General features: G+C 50.5%; 1 protein-coding gene across 2 annotated transcripts in view; it reads left to right on the top strand.

The window, feature by feature from the left end:
• Nucleotides 1-2,231: 2,231 nt before the first annotated feature.
• Nucleotides 2,232-18,560, top strand: part of PPFIA1 (PTPRF interacting protein alpha 1) — an 81,642-nt gene continuing 65,313 nt past the window's right edge. For both annotated transcript variants that reach the window (XM_061161534.1, XM_061161543.1), the window contains exons 1-2: nucleotides 2,232-2,333; nucleotides 3,539-3,802. In XM_061161534.1, the coding sequence (XP_061017517.1) occupies nucleotides 3,539-3,802 (264 nt within the window). In that variant the 5' untranslated portion in view covers nucleotides 2,232-2,333. The remainder of the gene's footprint in view (nucleotides 2,334-3,538; nucleotides 3,803-18,560) is intronic.

The following is an 18,560-nucleotide window of genomic DNA, read 5'->3' as shown; positions in this document are numbered from 1 at the left end:
TAACAATAAAATATCTAGAAAATGTACAGTTGTGCGAGATTTGATCAGCACATGTAGTCATGTAACTACCATTACAATCAGGATAAGGAATTTTGCCTATAATTTGGTCGTCATCTAAAATACACCATCAAGCTTTCTTGTCATTTGTAGTGCAATGATTTAACCAGTCTTTTTTTTTTTTTTTGCTGGTCATTGCAGGTTGTTTACAATTTTCCTCTTACTGATTTGGCAATCTGAGGGAATGAAATGAATGAATGAAAGCGAGTGAAATCTGGGATTCTCATTTTCCTGCTGCTCTACCAAATGGGCTGGGCTTCTCCCTTCTCTGCTTGGAAAACTGCACATCCTGAGACCCAGCCCAGATGTTTTCCTCTGTGAAGCCCTCGTGATGCCAGATGGAGAGTTGGTTCCCCCTCTTCTGTGGTCCCAGGACGCCCAGTCACACACTCTATAGGACAGGTATTGTGATAGTCGGTTTCTCTTCCCCGCTCCAGGCTGTGAGCTGGGCGAAAGTTGAAGTCTTCGGCAGTCTCCTGTTCCCCACACCTAGGCCATGCCTGGTTCACAATGCTCTGTAAATGGTCATGAAATGAGTGAACATTTCACCCTGTGGACAATTTCAGTATCGTGCTGATCTCTTGGCGTGCAGGTACCTTCTGAGCATGGCTGCAATATGGGCTGCATGAATTAAGCTGGTAACTTGGGGACAGCTGGATCCTAACCTCTGTTCCAGACCCAGGATCAGGGGTACAAATTCATATTTATATGGAGTCATTCAAATATTTATTGAATGAACAAATACATGAATGAAAGTTGTGGTCCTGGACCTCTTAGCACCTGTTCTTGGTGAGTTCACAACTGGGACTCAAGGAATTCACCTTGGAAGCCTTCACACTTCCCCTCTCCTGCCCCCTCCACCCCCGCCCCCTGCCCCCATGCAGCCTTTTCTTAAAGGGATACCCTGGTGGCTTAGACTTAGCCAAACAGTGGCCAGCATCACTTGGCAACAATGCCCAGACACTTCAGCTTGTGATCCAGGAGACAGACCTTGAGTGGTGAGCACCTGCTTTAATTTATTTAAAGTACACTTATTAATATCTGTATCTGCAAGGTCTAGCACAGGATTTGGTGCATAGAAGGCATTTTTAAACGTTTGAGCAAGGATGACATACGGCTATGAAAGGGATAACAATGTTTGAGAAAGATAAAAATGCCCGTCATTCGCTGAGTACTTCCCGAATTAGGTTCCTGACTAGGTGGCTCCCTACAAATTCCGTTTCTTAGAACCACCCTGGGGTGGGTCTGTATCATTCCTTCCCCCATCTTGCAGGTGGGCTCCCCCGTTGCTCAGGCCCACACTGCGGGGAGAAGCGTCTGCTGGAAGTTGAAGCTGGAGCGTCTGGCTCCAAAGTTTGCCTTCCCGGCGTCGCGCCCAGGAGCGTCCACATCACACTGCCACCTCTGTCTCCCCCGGTGCTGCAGGTGGAGCTCGGTAACGGGTCTTGCGTTGAGACCGCGTCCTTCGTGCAAAGATGGGTTCCTGGGAGGCTCCGGAGGCCTGTCCGCAGGCTGTGAGCAGGTGACTTGCAGCGGGGCGCGCTCTACCTTCAGGTGTGTCTGCAGCGGTGACCTTCGGGAAGTGTCCGGCTCAGAACCTGACGCCAGTGGACGCTCGAGGACGGCCTTTGGTGAACCTCCGCGGCTGTCAGCGGAGATCTGGAGACAGCCCCGGACGGAAGATCCTGCCCCGGACGCGGCACAGACCCGGGACCCGGGAACCCAGAGCCTCGGCTTGACAGCGGAGCACCCGCCTGGGCGGGGCTCGGGGCGGGGCTCGACAGCGGCCCACCCACCCGGGCGGGGCTTGGGGGCGGGGCTCGGAGTGTGGCTTGAGGACGGGGTTTGGGGCGGGGCTTTGGGCGTGGCTCCGGCCGGACCCAGCCAATCTGAGCCCGAGGGGCCAGTCCGCCCCACTGAGGAGGCGGTGGCACTTGCGCACTCGGCCGCCCCCGCGCGCCTCTCCGGGGGTGGGGGACGGGGCGGGGCGTGCCGGCGGCGCTCGGCGCTGACGCTGCGCCGACGCGCCCGACGTCGGGCACGTTGACGCCGGCGACGCGCCGCCGGGCCCGCTCCTCCTGCGCTCCGCCAGTGTCCGGCCGCGGGCCGGCCTCAGTGACTGGGGGCGGCGGGCGCGGGGTCGCGGGTCCGCGGGGCGCGGGGCGCGGGGCGGGCGGCGGGCGGCGGGCGGCGGGCTGCCTTCGTCGGGCCCGGAGCTCGCCTGGAGCGAGCAGCCGCCCGCGGAACGTCCTCGCCCGCTCCCGCCGGCGAGCAAGGTAAGGCAGCGGGGCACCGAGGTAGGGTCGGGGCGGAGCGGGGCCCCGGGCGGCGCGCGGCTGCTTAGTGTCAGCTCCCCCGGGAGCGGGGGGCGCGGCCCGGGGGGACCCCAGGCGGACGGGCTTGCGGGGCCGTGCGGCCGCCCCCCCCCCCCACACACACCTCCCTGACCCCAGCGCCAGGTGACCCAGCGCTGGGCGCGGGGACGAGGACTCGGAGCCACAGGAAGCCACGGGCCAGGCCGGACTCCTTGGAGACCGGTCCCCAGCGCCCTGGGGTCCCCGCTGCTGCCGCTCCGGGGCGCGGGTGCGAGCCGGGTAGAGGCGTCGTTCTCGTCGGGTGCGCGGTGCGCGGCCCTGGGCACCTCCGTCCCGGGGGTCCGCCGAGCCCGAGCACCGCCCCTCGCCCCGTCATTACATTTGAGACAGAGGAGCCTCTCGGAATCTCACCCTTCACTTTTCCTCCCTTCCTATCCCTCCATCTCGACCCGCTATGTTTCCATCGTGGAATATTTTTGGGGGGAGGGGAGTGGGATGGGGGGAAGAGGCTGTGAACTTACATAAGTGAGGTTGACTGACCAACCATCGCAGCCTTTGCAAAAGCACCGCTCGCAGCCCTTAACGAGCCTAGTTCCCGTTTAGCGCTCACCAAATCCAGCCCAAGAATTCGGGGAGCCAGTCAGTCCTTCCCCGGAGCTGACTGCACACATTCCTGTAAGATGCCTGATGGGTTTTGTACTTGTCAGTTTTACTGACTGTATGCTCCTTCTGTGCTTTTTCTTGAAACATGATTGGGTGGCAAGTGTTTTGACTTTCTCTCTCCTGCCCGCCCCCCCCACCGGGAAATAAGGAGGAAAAAAAAAAAACGGGTTACAGAAGCACGCTTGCTTTTCAACAATCAGAAAGTACAGTTTTGCAAACAAAATGCCACAGGGTTTGTCCTTTATGTGAGGGGTAGTCTGTTTGGTCTTTACCCCTTCGCTGATTATTGTCAGTATTCATGTCTTCATCTTGGGTGTGCCTTGCACTTCGGATAGGCCTGTGTGTATTTTCCCAGCGTACTTCTCTCTACAGAGCCAAACAGTCAGATCTGGGAATAGCAAGGCCTTTCATTTATCAGCTCCAAATAGCTAGAAAGTCACAGCTTTGTAGAAGCCTTTATTTAGAAGCACCTGATGACGGTGGTCTGGGTGTCTTTTTTCAAGATGATGTGCGAGGTGATGCCGACCATCAGTGAAGCAGAAGGCCCCCCTGGAGGAAGTGGGAGCCAAGGGTCCAGCTCCCCTTCGCAGCCAGATGCAGATTCACATTTTGAACAGTTGATGGTCTCCATGCTGGAAGAGAGGGACCGTCTTCTCGACACGCTGAGAGAGACCCAAGAAACGCTGGCATTAACCCAGGGGAAACTGCACGAGGTTGGTCACGAAAGAGATTCCTTGCAGAGGCAGCTCAATACCGCGCTTCCACAGGTATGGATGACTTTCCCCTGCAGGTTTTTGTCTGAAGGCCTTTTCGGGGGATGCTGCTATTTTAGATGTGTATTGTCCCATCATCACTTGCACAATGGTGGTTCTGTTATTTGTAAGTCACGTACAGATAAAGTTCCTGAAGGATTAAACTTCTTAGCTAGAGCAAACTGTGGTGTATTGTCAAGTCCTGTGAAGACACCTTATCGGTCCTGTTTGTCTCTCTGTGGGGGGCAGCAGAAGGAGCTGCCTAGATTTGGAGGAGTGCTGCACAGTTTTGGAAAAAAGGGCCACCAAGTAACCAGTCTCAATGGTGCCTTCCGTTTTGTTGCCGTAAGCCTTTCCCCTCCTAATCGTGCGACTCCATGGGTTGTATCAAGTATTTCCAGTTTCCTAATGCAGTGTCCTGGACAAATGGAATGGCTCTCCCAGGAAGAATATATTTACAGTCTGCCTTTCTCAGCAGCCAGGTGCTTTGTAAGTCAAGTTTGTTTCAGGGGGTAGAAGACTGAAGATGGGTTCCTTCGGCACTTTCTCTTTAGCAGCTGAAGATTATAACGCTCACAGTCACAGCAAGGTTTTTCATCTAAGGGTACTGCGTTTGGAGCCGTGTCTCCAGGCCTTTTCTTGTGGCGCTGAGTGAGGATCTAATGATAGGTGCAGGGAGGTGTCAGCTGAAGACTGTGAGGTGGGTGGCGCAGAGTATAGCGGGAGACGCGAAGGTTCCTTGGGTGTTTATGGCTGCGGAGGTGCCGTTTGACTTACTCATAACAGGTGCCTTTATGCTGGTGTCAGGTAGACCTGAATAAGCATGCGTGTGTTCTCTCGTGATGGGTCTGCAGTGGTAAATTAGTAAATGAATAATTACTAGCCTTAATGCATTTCTTGGCTTTCATCAAGTCTCCTGAAAGATTGATAAGCCAAACATTTGGATTTCCTCTTTAGCCACAAGAATTCGATGTCAGTGGTATATAACATTCCTTCTCTGTCAGGTGTGAGAATCAAGGAAGTTTTTTCGCGTTTGAGTCTTGTAGATTACCAGGTTTGTTTGGGTCCAACTTTATCATCAGTACCACTGTCTCTAGGAGATAGTGAAGGACTGGTGTGCTGCAGCCCGCAGGGTCACAAAGAGCTGGACACGACTTGGACTGAACCGCCCCCCCCCCCCCCCCAACAGGCTTTGAAGGATGGCCCAAGTTGTGCGTTACTGGGACTTCGTTGTAGCATTTGTAAATCTTCTCAGTACTTTGGCGTTTTTCTTTTGTTTTTTCATAGTCGTATTTGTCTTATCGTCATTTGAGGTGCATCCGTGGACGCGTAGTTTTTTGGAAGGACAAGCACAGAGCCGAAACAGGGAAGGGCCAGGACTTTTGTCAGGTCCAGCCTCATGCAGTGGAGGTGGCCACGCCAGCACTGGGACAGTTGCTCTGTGGTCTGTTTCCAGCTGCTGCTCCGTGGTGTAGCCTGGAAATGCCTTGTTGAGTGAAGAAGGTGATGATGTCACCGCTCACCCACTGAGCACCTGAGCCCAGCGTTTGAGAAACACGGGAAGCAGTAAGGAAGCCTTACGTGGATCCTGCCCTTTCTTGGCATTTCTAGTCTGTGTGGTGGCTTGTTGTGTGACCAGGTAGGCGTGTGAATTAGCTCCTGCCAGATTATGTAGGAAGTAACAATGTACTTAAAAACTTTACTGTAACAGAACATGGGTCAGAAAAACTCACACATCATAAGTGTGCATTGCAGTGACTTTTCACTCAGTGAGCACACTCTTGTAATTACTGCCCAGGCCAAGAAAAGAACATTCTCAGGCTGCCCAGGGGCCCCTCCCGCCCGCTCCCAGTATCTCTCCCAGAGCTAACCGTAGTCTTTTCATCATTGATTAATTTGACATGTTCTTGACTTTATGTAAATGGAAGTAATATGTGTATTTTATTTCTTTTTTTTTTTTTTTAATATTTATTTATTTTATTTATTTATTTGGCTGTTCCCGGCCTTAGCTGCAGCATGTGGGATCAAGTTCCCTGACCAGGGATTGAACCCTGGCCCCCTGCATTGGGAGCACAGAGTCTTAGCCACTAGACCACCAGGGAAGTCCCTGTATTTTATTTCTTGATTCTTTCATTCAACATTATCTTTGTGAGCTCTATCCACGTAGGTCTGTTTGTTCTTATCTGCTATGTAACCCAGTGTGTGTGTACCATAGGGCTTCCCAGACAGCTCGGTGGTAAAGAACCCACCTACCAGTCCAGGAGACGCGGGTTTGATCCCTAGGTAGGGGAAGTTTCCTGCAGAAGGAAATGGCAACCCACTCCAGGATTCTTGCCTGGAAAATTCCATGGACAGAGGCGCCTGGTGGGCTACAGTCCATGGGGTCGCAGAGAGTTGGACGCGACCGAGCAACTGAGCACACACATGAATGTCCCATGGTTTATTCTTTCTGTTGTTCATGGGTATCTGAGTTGTCTCGAGGTTTTACAAATGCTGCCCTGAATGTTCTTAAACTTGCTTTTTGGTGCAGATGTGTGTGCATTTCTGTTGGGTGTGTTCCAAGGCGTGGCACTGCCGGGGGTGGAGTGTGTTCTGCCCGAGGTGGTGCTGCTGACTGTGGTCCTGCCCCCACCCCGTGTGAGCCTCTGGGGGCTCCGCCCCTTGCTGTCTTTGGTTCTGGTTGTCGCTGTCGGGGGTGTCGAGCAGTTGCAGCTGGGGGGGGGTGGGGGGGGGTGGGAACTGTCCATTCCCGCACCGCACCCCCCACAAGCAGGCAGAGCCCCTGCTTCTCTCTGGGTGTTTCTTGGCATTTGTGTACCTTTTCTGATGAAACAATTGTCTTCTGCCCATTTTTCAGTTGGACTGTCTGTTTCTTATTGATTTTAGGAGTTCTTTTTACACAATCTGAGTACATGCACGTGTGGCAGGGTTTTTTTTCTTTCTTGAGTGTGTTTGCCTTTACTCTCTCAGTGGTGTCCTTTAAAAAATACAGCGTCTTATTTTAATGCATCCCAGGTCATCAGTCTTTTCAGTAATATTTAATACACTTGTGGCCATTGAAAGATATTAACATGAAGCTGCATGAAGGTACTATCTTGTAAAAGCTTTATTGTTTATCTTTTACAGTTGGATCTGTAATCCATCTGAAATTGGTATTTGTTCATGGTATGAGATAGGGGCCTCGATTCCTTTTTTTATCCTTTATGGGTATCCAGCTGTAATTTTCTTTTTTTTTTAAACTATCCTTTGCCCAGTGTCATCTCTGTTGTAAATCAAGTGACTGTAAAGTTGTGGGTCTGTTTTGACTCTCCTCTGCTTCATTGATCTTCTTGTCTTTTTTGCACAAATGCCACACTGTCTAAATTACCATTGATTTAGTTAGTCTTCATATCTGGTAATTTATACCCTACAGCTGAGTCCTTATTCAATATTACCTTGGGTAATCTTGACCCTTTGCATTTTCAGATAAATTTTAGAATCTACTTGGCCATCTTTCCCTAGAAAATGCTGGGATTTTAATTAATAGGTTGAATTTAATTTGTTGACCAGTGTGGGAGAAATGACATCTTTTTAATGTTGTTCTTATCATCCTTGAACACAGTATATAAGTTTATAGTTTGCTGTATGTCTTGTACATATTTAATTAGATATCTGATATTTTCAATGCCATTATAAATTACTAATATGTAGAGATAGAGTTGATTTTTCTATATTCACTTGCTGAATCCATTTATTTCAAATAATTCTTCTTGTATTTTTTTATGTATACACAATTATGTCTGCAAGCAAGTGCTTTTCCCCCGCTTTCCAACTGTGATAACCCTTTTCTTTTCCTGCCTTGCTGTTCGGATGAGGGTCTCCAGCACAGTGGTGAACAGAAGTGGTGAGAACAGGCATCCTTGTCTCTTTCCCATTATCAGAGGAAGAGCTTTCAGTATTTCACCATCACATATGATGTTAGCTTTTTTGTGGATATTTTAATCAAAATATGTAAATTCGCCTGTTAGTTTAATAAGAGTTTTTTTTTCAGTCATGAACTAAAATTAAATTTTCTTAAGTTTATTTTCTGCCGATTTTGAAACAGGTGATTTTTCTTTTATGTGGTGATTTAACTTTTAAAAAATTTTGTGATTCTGAAACAATCCCAACTTGATCTCGATGTATTCTCCTTTTGTTGGACTTTGTTAGTGTTTTATTTAGGATTATTTCATCTATACTGAGAGTCTGTAATATTACTTTCTTGTACTTCTTTTCCTTGTTGGGTTTAGTGTCACAGTTATGCTCGTCTTATAAAACAAGGTGGAGAGTGTTCCTTGTTTACCCCGAGAGTTCCTGTGAGATTGCGGTTTTCTTTCCTAGATTTTTGGAAGAATTGATTGGCAAAACCAGTTGGTTTCATTGTGGGGAGGCTTTTAATTTCAGATTTAATTTTTTTCATGCAAATAAAATTTTCTGATTTTGTATGTCTTCTTGGGTCTATTTAGGTAAAGCATTTCCCCCCTGCTAGGAATTTATTGAGGCCACCAGACTCTCCAATTAGTAAGTGAACTGTGGTTCATATTATCTTTCTTATCTGCAAGATGTGTTGTCTCCCCTTTTAAAAACCCTTGATATTGCTGATTTGTGCTTTGTCTGTTTTTCTTAATCAGTCTCTCTAGTTTTATCAGTTAGTGTTTTAAAAAAACTTCATATTTGTTTTCTGTTTCTGTATTTTCTGCTCCTTTTTTTCCCATCTGCCTTGTGTTTCATTTGCTATTCTTTTTTTCTGGTTTCTTGGGATAGAGGCTTAATTGATTTATAGCCTTCCTTCTTTTCCAGTATATGTGTTTAAGTTACTGTCTAAACACAGTTCACTGCATCCCACAAATATGAATAAGCCAAATGTTCATTTATCTTTTATGTAAAAGTATTTTTTAATTTTTGTTGTGTTTTTTAAAATTATTCATTAAGTTCTTAAAGAAGTTGTCATTTAACTTGCCAATGTTTGGGGAGGTTCTTCTAGTTACCCTTTTTTGATTTCTAGCCTAATTCCATGAAGAGTCCCATCTTAGTCTTTCTGGGCTACTGTTAGAAATACCGCAGACTAGCTGGTGAGCAGCAGAAAGTTGTTTCTTACAGCACTGGAGGCTGGGAAGTCCCACGATGAAGGTGCCAGCCGGGGCCACGTCTGGTGAGGCCTGTTTCCCGGCTCCTAGACTGCCCGCTTCTCCTCCCTGTCCGCAGCACGGCAGCCCGTCCCCTCCTGCCCTGATCCCCTCCCAGAGCCCCTGCCTCCTAGTGCCATCTCCACGTGCGGGGTGACGTTTGAGGGCGCATAAACTGTCAGCCCGTTGCAGCCCCTAAGTATACCCTGCATTATTTCAGTCCATTGGAATAATTCGAGCTTTCCTAATGGCCCAATATATATTCATTTTGTTACGTGTTCTTGGGCACTTGAAAATAATGTGTATCAGTGGGAACGCAGTGTCCCATGTGTATCAATTAGATCAGGTTTGTTAATCATGTAATTCAGATTCTGGTAGCCAAACATTGAATCAAGCAGAAATAGGTGAAATTAACTGTAACATATTTTATTTAACACATCCAAAATATCAGTATGTAATCAGCATGATAAAACCTAATGAAATATTTTACGTTCTTTTTCTCACACTGAGTCTTTAAAGTCCAGGGTGTTTCATGCTTGCAGCACATCTCGCTGTGGAATCAGCCGCATTTCAGGTCCCTCATGGCTGCCTGTGACTACCTACCGGAGCCCCGTTCTGTGAGAGAGGTGTCTTAAACGTCTCCCACTGCGTCATGAACTTGGCTGTTACTCCTTTTGTTTCTGTCAGTGTTTGTGTATTGATATTTTAAGGCGATGTTAGTCTGTGCATTCAAATTTAGCGTCCTCGCCTTCTCGCGAGGTTAGCTTGTGTCAGTACGAGGTGCTCCTTGTTATCGCTAGTCATGCTTCTCACTTTAGCCGCTATTTGACAGTGATATGCCCACATCAGTTTTCTGTCTTTGTTTGCCTGGGTACGTTTTGCTTCCACCTGTCTGTGGTCTTCCATCTTCACGTGTACCTCTGTGAGTAGTGTGTAGTTTTAACTTCAATCAGCTTGACACTTTCTGTCTTTTAATGAGAGTGTTTGCTCTACTTGTAGTTTTGATGCCTCAGTGCGTAGACGCCACGCTCCTGTTTGTTCTCTGTCTGCCCGCCCTGTCCTGTGTCCTTTCCTCTTGCCCTGTTAGGACGGGAAGTGTCTCTCTAGATGTGCACCCCTCCGGCAGGCTGTTGGGCGCACATTCGCAGACGCAGCGCGTGTCTTGCATCTGAGTCTAGCTGAGTGCTTCTGCCTGCCTGACACTCCTGCCCCCTCTGTCACTGTCACACTTCAGAATTTTAGATATGTTTTTGGCGTTATCATCATTGTTTTGCAGAGTTAATATTTACCCTCACAGTTACCTCACTGTTGGTCTTTACTTGTTTTTATATTTCTTTCAGAGACTACTTTTCTTTTTCCCAAAGAACTGCTGTAATATTTTTTTTAGTTCATGTCTTTGGGTGATGAGTTGTCTCATTTCCATTTGGCCTAAAATTCTTTATTTTGCTTTCACTTTGGAAGAGTGTTTTTGTTGGGTATAGAATTCCAGGTTGGTGGAATTCCAGGTTTTGCAGCATTTTACAGATGCCAGTCCATTATCTCTGACTTCCTTGTTCTTGAAAAGTCAGCTCTCAGTGTTACTGTGCCATTAAAAGCCACACCTTTTTCCCTCTGAGCACGTTGACATTTTCTTCTTGCCTTAGGCACCCGCAGAGCTGCTGAAACCAGTGTGTGGTTTTCGTTTTTGAGTCAATGGTCTGATTCTTGAGCCAGCTCTTGCCCCCATCCCTGTCAGTCAGTTCAGCCGCTCCATATCTAACCCTTTGTGACCCCACGGACCGCAGCACGCCAGGCCTCCCCGTCCATCACCAACTCCTGGAGCCTGCTCAAGCTCATGTCCATCGAGTCGCTGATGCCATCAAACCATCTCATCCTCTGTCGTGCCCTTCTCCTCCTGCCTTCAATCTTCCCCAGCATGAGGTTCTTTTCTAGTGAGTCAGTTCTTCGCATGAGGTGGCCAAAGTATTGGAGCTTCAGCATCAGTCCTTCCAGTGAACACCCAGGACTGATCTCCTTTGGGATGGACTGGTTGCATCTCCTTGTAGTCCAGGGGACTCTCAAGAGTCTTCTCCAACACCACAGTTCAAAAGCATCAATTCTTCGGCGTTCAGCCTTCTTCATGGGCCAACTCTCACATCCATACATGACTACTGGAAAAACCATAGCTTTGACTAAATGGACCTATGTCAGCAAAGTAATGTCTCTGCTTTTTAATATGCTGTCTAGGTTTGTCATAGCTAGGTTTGCTTCCAAGGAGCAAGCATCTTTTAATTTCACCATCTGCAGTAATTTTGGAGCCCAAGAAAATAAAGTCTGTTACTGTTTCCATTGTTTCCCCATTTATTTGCCATGAAGTGATGCGACCGGATGCCATGATCTTCATTTTTTAATGCTGAGTTTTATACCAGCCTTTTCACTCTCCTCTTTCACTTTCATTAAGAGGCTCTTTAGTTTCAATCCCTGTAGGCATTTTCTTATTCCCCTTTCTGTCTTATTCCCCTTTCTCTCCACCGTGAGGGGCCCCACTTATAGTTTTTAACAACGTACTTTAACAGCAGACGCCTTTGATATATTCTATACTTTTTTCCCTCTTATTTTTTTTTAACCAATCCATCCTTCAGTTCACTGTTCCTCTCTTCAGCTACATCCAGTTTGATGTTAAGCCCAGTGACCGAGTTCTTAAATTAAGTCACTGTAATTTTAAAGTTCTAGAATCCGTTTTGATTCTCAGAAATGTTTCTTTTTGTCAAGTATATTTTTGAACAGGTGAAGTTTGCATCTGATACCTCTAGCAGACCTCTGATATGCTGGTATACCTCTGATACCTCTGGATCTGTTTCAGTTCTTTTTCTCTTGGTGCTGTTTGTTGTTACACCCTTTTTTGCTTTTTTGATTGCATGTTGGACATTATGTATGGAAAACCATAGAGGTTCTGAGTGATGCTGTCTTCTCCAGTTTCCTCTGACGCAGACCTCCAGTGGGGACAGAGCTCTCTGTTCCCTCAGGGCCTGAGTGACTTGAGGCTGGGGGTCCTTGTAAGCTCAGTCTCAGCAGCCTTCGCCCACCTTTCCCCTGACCCCAGGCAGGAGCCCTGCAGCGTCTCCGTCTGGAAGCCTGGGGTGCTCCCGGGGCCCCTCCTCGGCAGGTCCTGAAGGCCCCGTCTCCTGAGCACACGAGGTGGCTGACACTCAGCGCTCAGCCGGTTTGGGCAGTGTTGGGCACGTTTTCTGTGCCTCCCTTTTCTTGGGGAGCTTGGTCTCTAACGTCCAGCCCGACTTGTCAGGCCTGCACTCAAACTTTTGTCTTCCCAGCCCAAGGCACCGTCCAGAGCTGTGTTAGCCAGTCTCTCTGCTTGACTCGTCCACTGCCTCTTCTCCCCAGAGTCGGCTTTGCTCAGATGCCCCGAGGGAAGGCGCGGCCCTCAGCCTCTGCTCCGCACTGCCTTCCCTTCTGTTTGCAGTCTTAGGCTGTGGCTGCCTGAAGACCTCTTTTAAGATGTCCTGAGGTTTTCTAGCTCTTGGTAGGCTGACCTAGAACTGCGTGCATCTGTGACTGGGAGTGGGAAAGCCCTGGGTGTCTTCTCTCCTCTGAAGCCACATTTGAGTGAGTGTGAGTGATAGTCGCTCAGTCGTGCCTGACTCTTTGCAACCCCGTGGACTGCGGCCCGCCAGGCTCCTCTGTTCATGGAGTTCTCCAGGCAAGATTACTGGGGTGGGTTGCCATTTCCTTCTCCAGGGGATCCTCCCGACCCAGGGATCCTGCATTGCAGGAGAGTCTTTACCATCTGCGCCACCAAAGGAAGCCACGTGTGACAGTCACAGTGATTCTGCTCATCATCTGTGTTTGATCCAGGAGAACACAAGAGCCAGGGCTCCTTGCGTAGTACTCATGGTTGTGTTTCTGATCAGAATCCCCAGCTTGCCCGGGCTGTTTCAGTGCTACTTGAACTTGGGAAGAAGGTGGAGCACGTGGCCACTCGGCTTGGGGACAGAGTAGCCGGTCCCCCCTCTTCCTCCACCCCTGCCAGCCCAGGGCGGCCGTGTGGTGACAGGCTGCTGGTGGTGGAGAAGGCTGAGGGATTCCGGGACCTGTATTCTGTGACGTGGTCACATGAGGGTTTTCTTCTTCAGTTTGAAAAAAATGAGTGCTTTTAGTCTTCCCTCCAGTTTCACTTTAAGGTTGAAAATGAAGATTTTTTTTTCTTAAAGTTGAGCGCAGTGATTTTACAGCCTTCTTGAAGGCAACAGTCAAGGTTTTAAAAAGACATCTCAGATTACTCCAGTAGATAAAGCCAAAAAAAGAGAACGTGTTCAGGGTGAATTGCGGGTGCGACCGCAGACTGTACTCTGTCCCAGAGTCTGTGATTGCTGAGCTGGGTGCATGTAGGACCCCAGGCCCCGTCGGGACTGAGGTCCTCCGGTGACGGCAGAGGTCGGGCTGAGCCAGGAGCAGGGCAACTGCGCCCGGCGATGGAGAGCCGCGAGGGTGGGAGGGGGGCCAGGAGGGGGTGGGCGCCTCGGGGGCCCTGTCGCGGCTCAAGGCAGGGCCACCCCTGAACCCCCCATGGGGCAGAGTTGTCGGCAGCCCAGGGTTGAAGTGAGAAGGGCGAGTTCGCAGCAGGTTGAATGAACCCCTGTCCCCACTGTGGGTTCGTTTTCAGTGCCTGGAGCGAGGTGGGTCGAATGAGGGAGTCAGTCAGGGAGGACCGAGCTCGGGGTCCGAGTGAGGGGCAGCTGGTGCGGAGAGTGCTCCTCGCCCAGGCGGGCTCTGGGGACGCCCTTGAGTTCAGGGGTGCCCTTTCAGTGGCCTCAGTGGGGCGTGTTTGGGGGGAGGAGGGGGCAGAAGCCCCCTTAGGAGACGTGCTCACTCCTAGTGGGGGTGGTTTCTGAAGCCCTTTATACTGTTGGGCTCGACTGTGACCCAGTGACCTCGCAGGGTCCTGTGCGACGGTGGCCCTGGGCTGTGGGCACGGCCCTCCTCCTCCCGCACCCCACACTCACCCGCACCCCACACTCACCCGCCGGCCTTTTGGCGGCCCCTCCCCTCTCTGCACGTCTGATGGTGGCCTGAGCCCCGCCCCCCCGCTCCCACAGAGCCCTTGTGCCGGATTGGGGTCCCAGTCTGGGTACGGGTCCGGGAGACGTGCGCACTCCCGGGTCCTGGCCTGGCGCACACCGCCCGCCTCCTGTGGGTGGACTGCGGGCCTGTGATTTCCTGACTCTTGGAGCCGCCTCCGGCGTCCGCTGGTGAGATCTGGGCCCTGTCTTCACACACAGGTTGACCCAAGGAGGTCCCCATCCCCATTCCGCCCCAGCCACGCTGGGTTAGAGGTCGTCCTCACATCAGATGTTTTTTTCTTTGTGAGTATATTAGTTCTCTCAGAGGAGGCCATTCTTCTGACCCTGTTCTCTGCTTGCTAACTCTTAGCTCCTGCTAAGAAATCTGGCAACTAACTCTTCTAAAGAACCAGCTCTGCCCTGTGTGTAAAACTCCTCAAAAATGCTCGTATTCCGGCAGCAGTTTTATTTCCGCTGAGGAAACAGTCCTTAAAGTAAAAATAACGTGTAGCTCCAGCTCCACAGGGTTAGTGGCTCCTCCTGGCCTCCCAGCCTTACCTCCCTGCTCCTGCTTTTGGCTTCGCTTCGGGATGGAGTGGTTTCTAGTGGTCCCGCTCTCGTGGCGGAGGGTGGGCTCGCTGGGTGGAGGCGGTGATTTCAGACCCCTCTTTGACTCTCTCTGCACTTCCTGCTGCTCCTCGGGGACCTCCGAGGGCCCTAGCGACCACTTGGTGTTCCTGCCACCTCACTTCTTACGTTCAGAGTTGCAGAGTGGAGATTTCTCGACGCTCAGTCCTCCGTTTATTCACTGGTTTGCCTCTTAGGGCGCGCCTCTCGCTGTTCTTTCTCTCTCGGCCCCTGTGGGCGCTGGCTTTGGTGTTTATCCGGCGTGCTCGTCTGCTGTCATCATCTTTCCAGAGATGGGCACCTTGACCCCCTTGGATTGGCTCCTGTGGCCCTGGGCCAAGGCCCCTAGTCTCTGAACGTTTCCTTGTTTTCTGGCACAAAACCTGTCCCAGGCCCACACTTTGTTTTTCCTGCCTCAGATCTAGGCTCGTCCCTCTGAGAAGCCCTGGTTCCTTTCTGTGGGGAGGGGTTTAAGGCTCAGCTCCGGGCCCAGGTACGCTCATTGTCACGGGTTAGCGTCTCTCAGGTCCTTCTGGGGACAGAGCTAGATAGAAATACCCATTTACTAAAAACCCTGGATTTCATGTTGTTATTTCCTTAACAAGTTAAAATGGAGCCTTCCTGCTTATTTTACGTTTATTCTTATTTTACACTGAGTTTTGATGTCTCATGATATTAGCGTTATTTTCTTTGTCCTCTGATACACACGAAATGTTTTCAACATTTATTACCATACTATTACAATCACCCTACTGTATGAAGCGTTAGAGTTTCTTTGCAATTGATTTGGGCCTTAGAATAAACATATCTGAAGAATGTATAGATAGAATAACAGATTTTAAAGCAACGTGAACCACACAAGTAAAGTTTGATATAGTTAGTTAGGTTCATTTGTTTTTGTTTATTCTTAATTTTAGGCTTTGCATTTTTCTTTTGGAGTTAATGTTTCTCAAATACATACAGTGTTTACTTGGTTCAGAATTCAGAGTTGTAGGGAAAGGCACTCTCAGGCAGCTGGTGTCTCCTGTCCCACCGGCCCTTTGCAGGCGAGGCGCCGCGTCTTGTCTCGTGAGCTGTCCTGGGTTCTGCCTGTGCAGGGCCGGGAGCAGCGCTGCCCCCCTCACTCTCCGAAAGGAAACAGTGAAGGTTTGTTGCCTGCTGTTGCTAATTAGAGATGCGGACAAAATGTTTCCACTTTGTAGGTTTTCCCTGTGGCCTAAAGTGAGTCCTTGGCTGAGTTTGGCAGCTTGGATCATGGGTCCTTGGCAAGGAAGGTCCACCCAGGGAGTTCTTACTCCTGGCTAGCTGTCTCATTCTTATTCTGTGGGGAGGTTTCATTTTGCTCTGGAAATGAACTTGGGAACTTGCAGTCTCCCTTGAATTTCCAAGGTTTTCTGCTTTGCACGTGGGCCAATTATCTGCCCTGCTTGTGTAATCTGAAGCCTTTGCCAACAGTGGCAGGAACATCGACTTCAGGCAGTGGCATGCGAAAGCTGTCCAGTCATCTTTATAGAAGTTTGAGTTCTGCTCGAGACTGATTGATATTCGGAGCCGTTAATCTCTCTCAAAACCAGAAGGTGCTGTTAGAAGCCGGGCCCCTGCTCTCCTCCCCACCTGTAAAGGGGTTCACGGGAAGCATGAATGCCAGGTAAGGTCAGGGTGTCTGTTCCCTAAAGTGGAAACCGACATGGCTGGGGATGCGTTTCCAGTAGTCTGAGTATTCATTTGAATAGTCTGATGTGGTATTTGTTTTCACGCACATCACAACATAAAATAGGACTTCATTTGTGACTGCATGTGAAATCCAGTTGGGGCAGAGGGCTGAAGAAGGTCTGTGTAGAGTTTTATTTTGCTGTTTTGTGGCTCAGCTCCTTTCCCTCCGCCTGTCAGCCAACTGGCCTTTCACCCCTGCCCGTGCTGTCTGCAGGCGTTTCACACAGAAACAGCATGTCTCTCTCCTCGAGCTGATGACAGGGGCTTGGAGGAAGAGTTTACAGCAGGCCTGCAGATGTGCATGGGTCTCTGACACTCGGGCCTGGGCCTGTCTGTCCAGGTAGATCAACACACACGCACGTGCGCGCACACACACACACACACGTGTGCGCACGCGTGCACCACCCAGGTCAGAGTCAAGGCGGTGCACTTCCCAGGAAGCAGCCTGCTCAGGCACGGTGGGTGGGACTTCCCTGGTCGCCTTCGTTGGTCAGCTCGCAGAGGTGAGCCTTCAGCATTCTCAGCAGAGGGACAGTAACTGTTCCTTTTCATTTAGCCGTTCTTAATGTCTGCCGTGGGTTAGGCGTTGTCTAAGGGCTGTGTGGATGCATGTTGAGGGAGATTAGGTGAGAAATAGCCAACAGTTACTACCTCTGACCCTTTAAGAATTGAAGTACAGTTGATTTACAGTGTTCTGTTAATTTAGGCGTACAGCAGAATGATTGGGTTACACATACACGTGTGTATTCTTTTTCAGGTTTTTTCCCACACAGGTTATTAAAACTACGGGACAGAGTTCCCTATGCTTTTCTGAGGCCCTTGTTGGTTGTCTGTTTCTCATGTACTAGTGTGTGTGTGAGTCACAGACTCCCAATCTGCCCATCCCGAGTCTTCCCCCTTGGTAACCGTGAGATTGTCGTCTTTGTCTGTGGGTCTGTTTCTGTTTTGTATACAAGTTCATTTGTATCTTTTTTTTTGGCTGTGCTAAGCAGGGCATGGGGTCTTAGTTTCCTGGACCACAGATGACACTCATGCCCTCTGCAGTGGAAGCCTGGAGTCTGACCCAGTGGCCCACCAGGGAATTCCCGTGTTTTTTTTATTTTTTTCTCCTTAATTTCAACTATAAGTGATATACAGTAGCCTCTAAGCCTCTTTATATGAATTATCTCGGCGAAGACTCGTAATGATACTACAGAGTATACTTCAAACAGTACTGTTAATAGAAAGCAGGGTGTGTTTAGGTACTCCATTTTATAGATGAAGAGGTGCCGGGAGCTGGCAGACCACACTGGTGGACAGTGCTGGCCCCCAGGCAGTCTGACCCCAGGGCTTCTCCCACAGGAGGAGATGGGGTGGGCAGGGTGCCCCCAGGGCCTGCGGGGCTGGTCCGGGGAGGGCCAGGGTTTGCTTCTTCCGCCGAGCGTCTCTGCGTCCCTGCGGGCTCAGCCCCGGCCCCTCCACACACGCCCTGCCTGTGGGCGGCCAGGCAGCGCCCGCAATCGGGGCCTTGTAGTGGTCCCCGCGGAGCCCGCCGCCCCTGCTGTTCTGCCCTGGCACTCAGCACAGCGCCTGGCAGGGCCCCGTGGTGCAGACCTGGTGATTTCCTGATGCTGGCCTTTGGTTCCTCTAATGCCCAGAATCTTTGAGGTCAGCTCTCCTTAGATGTCTCGTCTGATTCTGTCTGACGCTTCCTGCGGCTCTCTCCCTTGGTGAATTAGACGGTTAGGGTCTAGACGTTTCTGTTTCTCTTTAGAGCTTGTCCACTGTCCCTCATCGCGTTCTGCAGACACGCCTCCCTGCAGCGCGTGCCCGCAGCCCCGGAGCTCGCATGTCGCCCAGCCGGCTGGCGGCACCTGGTGAGGCTCCTGCTCGCCCCCCGGCTACGCCCGACGGGCCGCTGCGCCAGTGAAGGAGGCGGGAGCTGTGGCCCTGGAGCGGCGCGCGTGGCGGGACGAGCAGCCCGTCCTCTGTCTCACCCGTGACGTGACTGCGGTCGCGGCAGAGCCCTCCCGCACCTTCCGCCCTGCTTCCGTCCCCAGGTCACCTCCTGGAACCTCCGCTCGCTTCTCTGTAGAGTAAGGGGGAACTCGCCCCTGAGCGCAAAGCGTCCTGGACAGAAGCCGGTCTCTGGAGGGTCTCCGAGGGGCCTCCCGCGCCACGGCCACCGCTCTCGGGGGTCTGGGGCTGAGGGGGAAGCCCTGGGCGGTTTCCGCTCCCTCTGGCCCCGTGACT

Source organism: Dama dama, chromosome 2 (assembly GCF_033118175.1).
Source record: "Dama dama isolate Ldn47 chromosome 2, ASM3311817v1, whole genome shotgun sequence".
Classification (NCBI taxonomy): Eukaryota; Metazoa; Chordata; class Mammalia; order Artiodactyla; family Cervidae; genus Dama; species Dama dama.
Note: the sequence above shows the minus strand (reverse complement) of the source record. Positions and strands in the feature narration are given on the sequence as shown.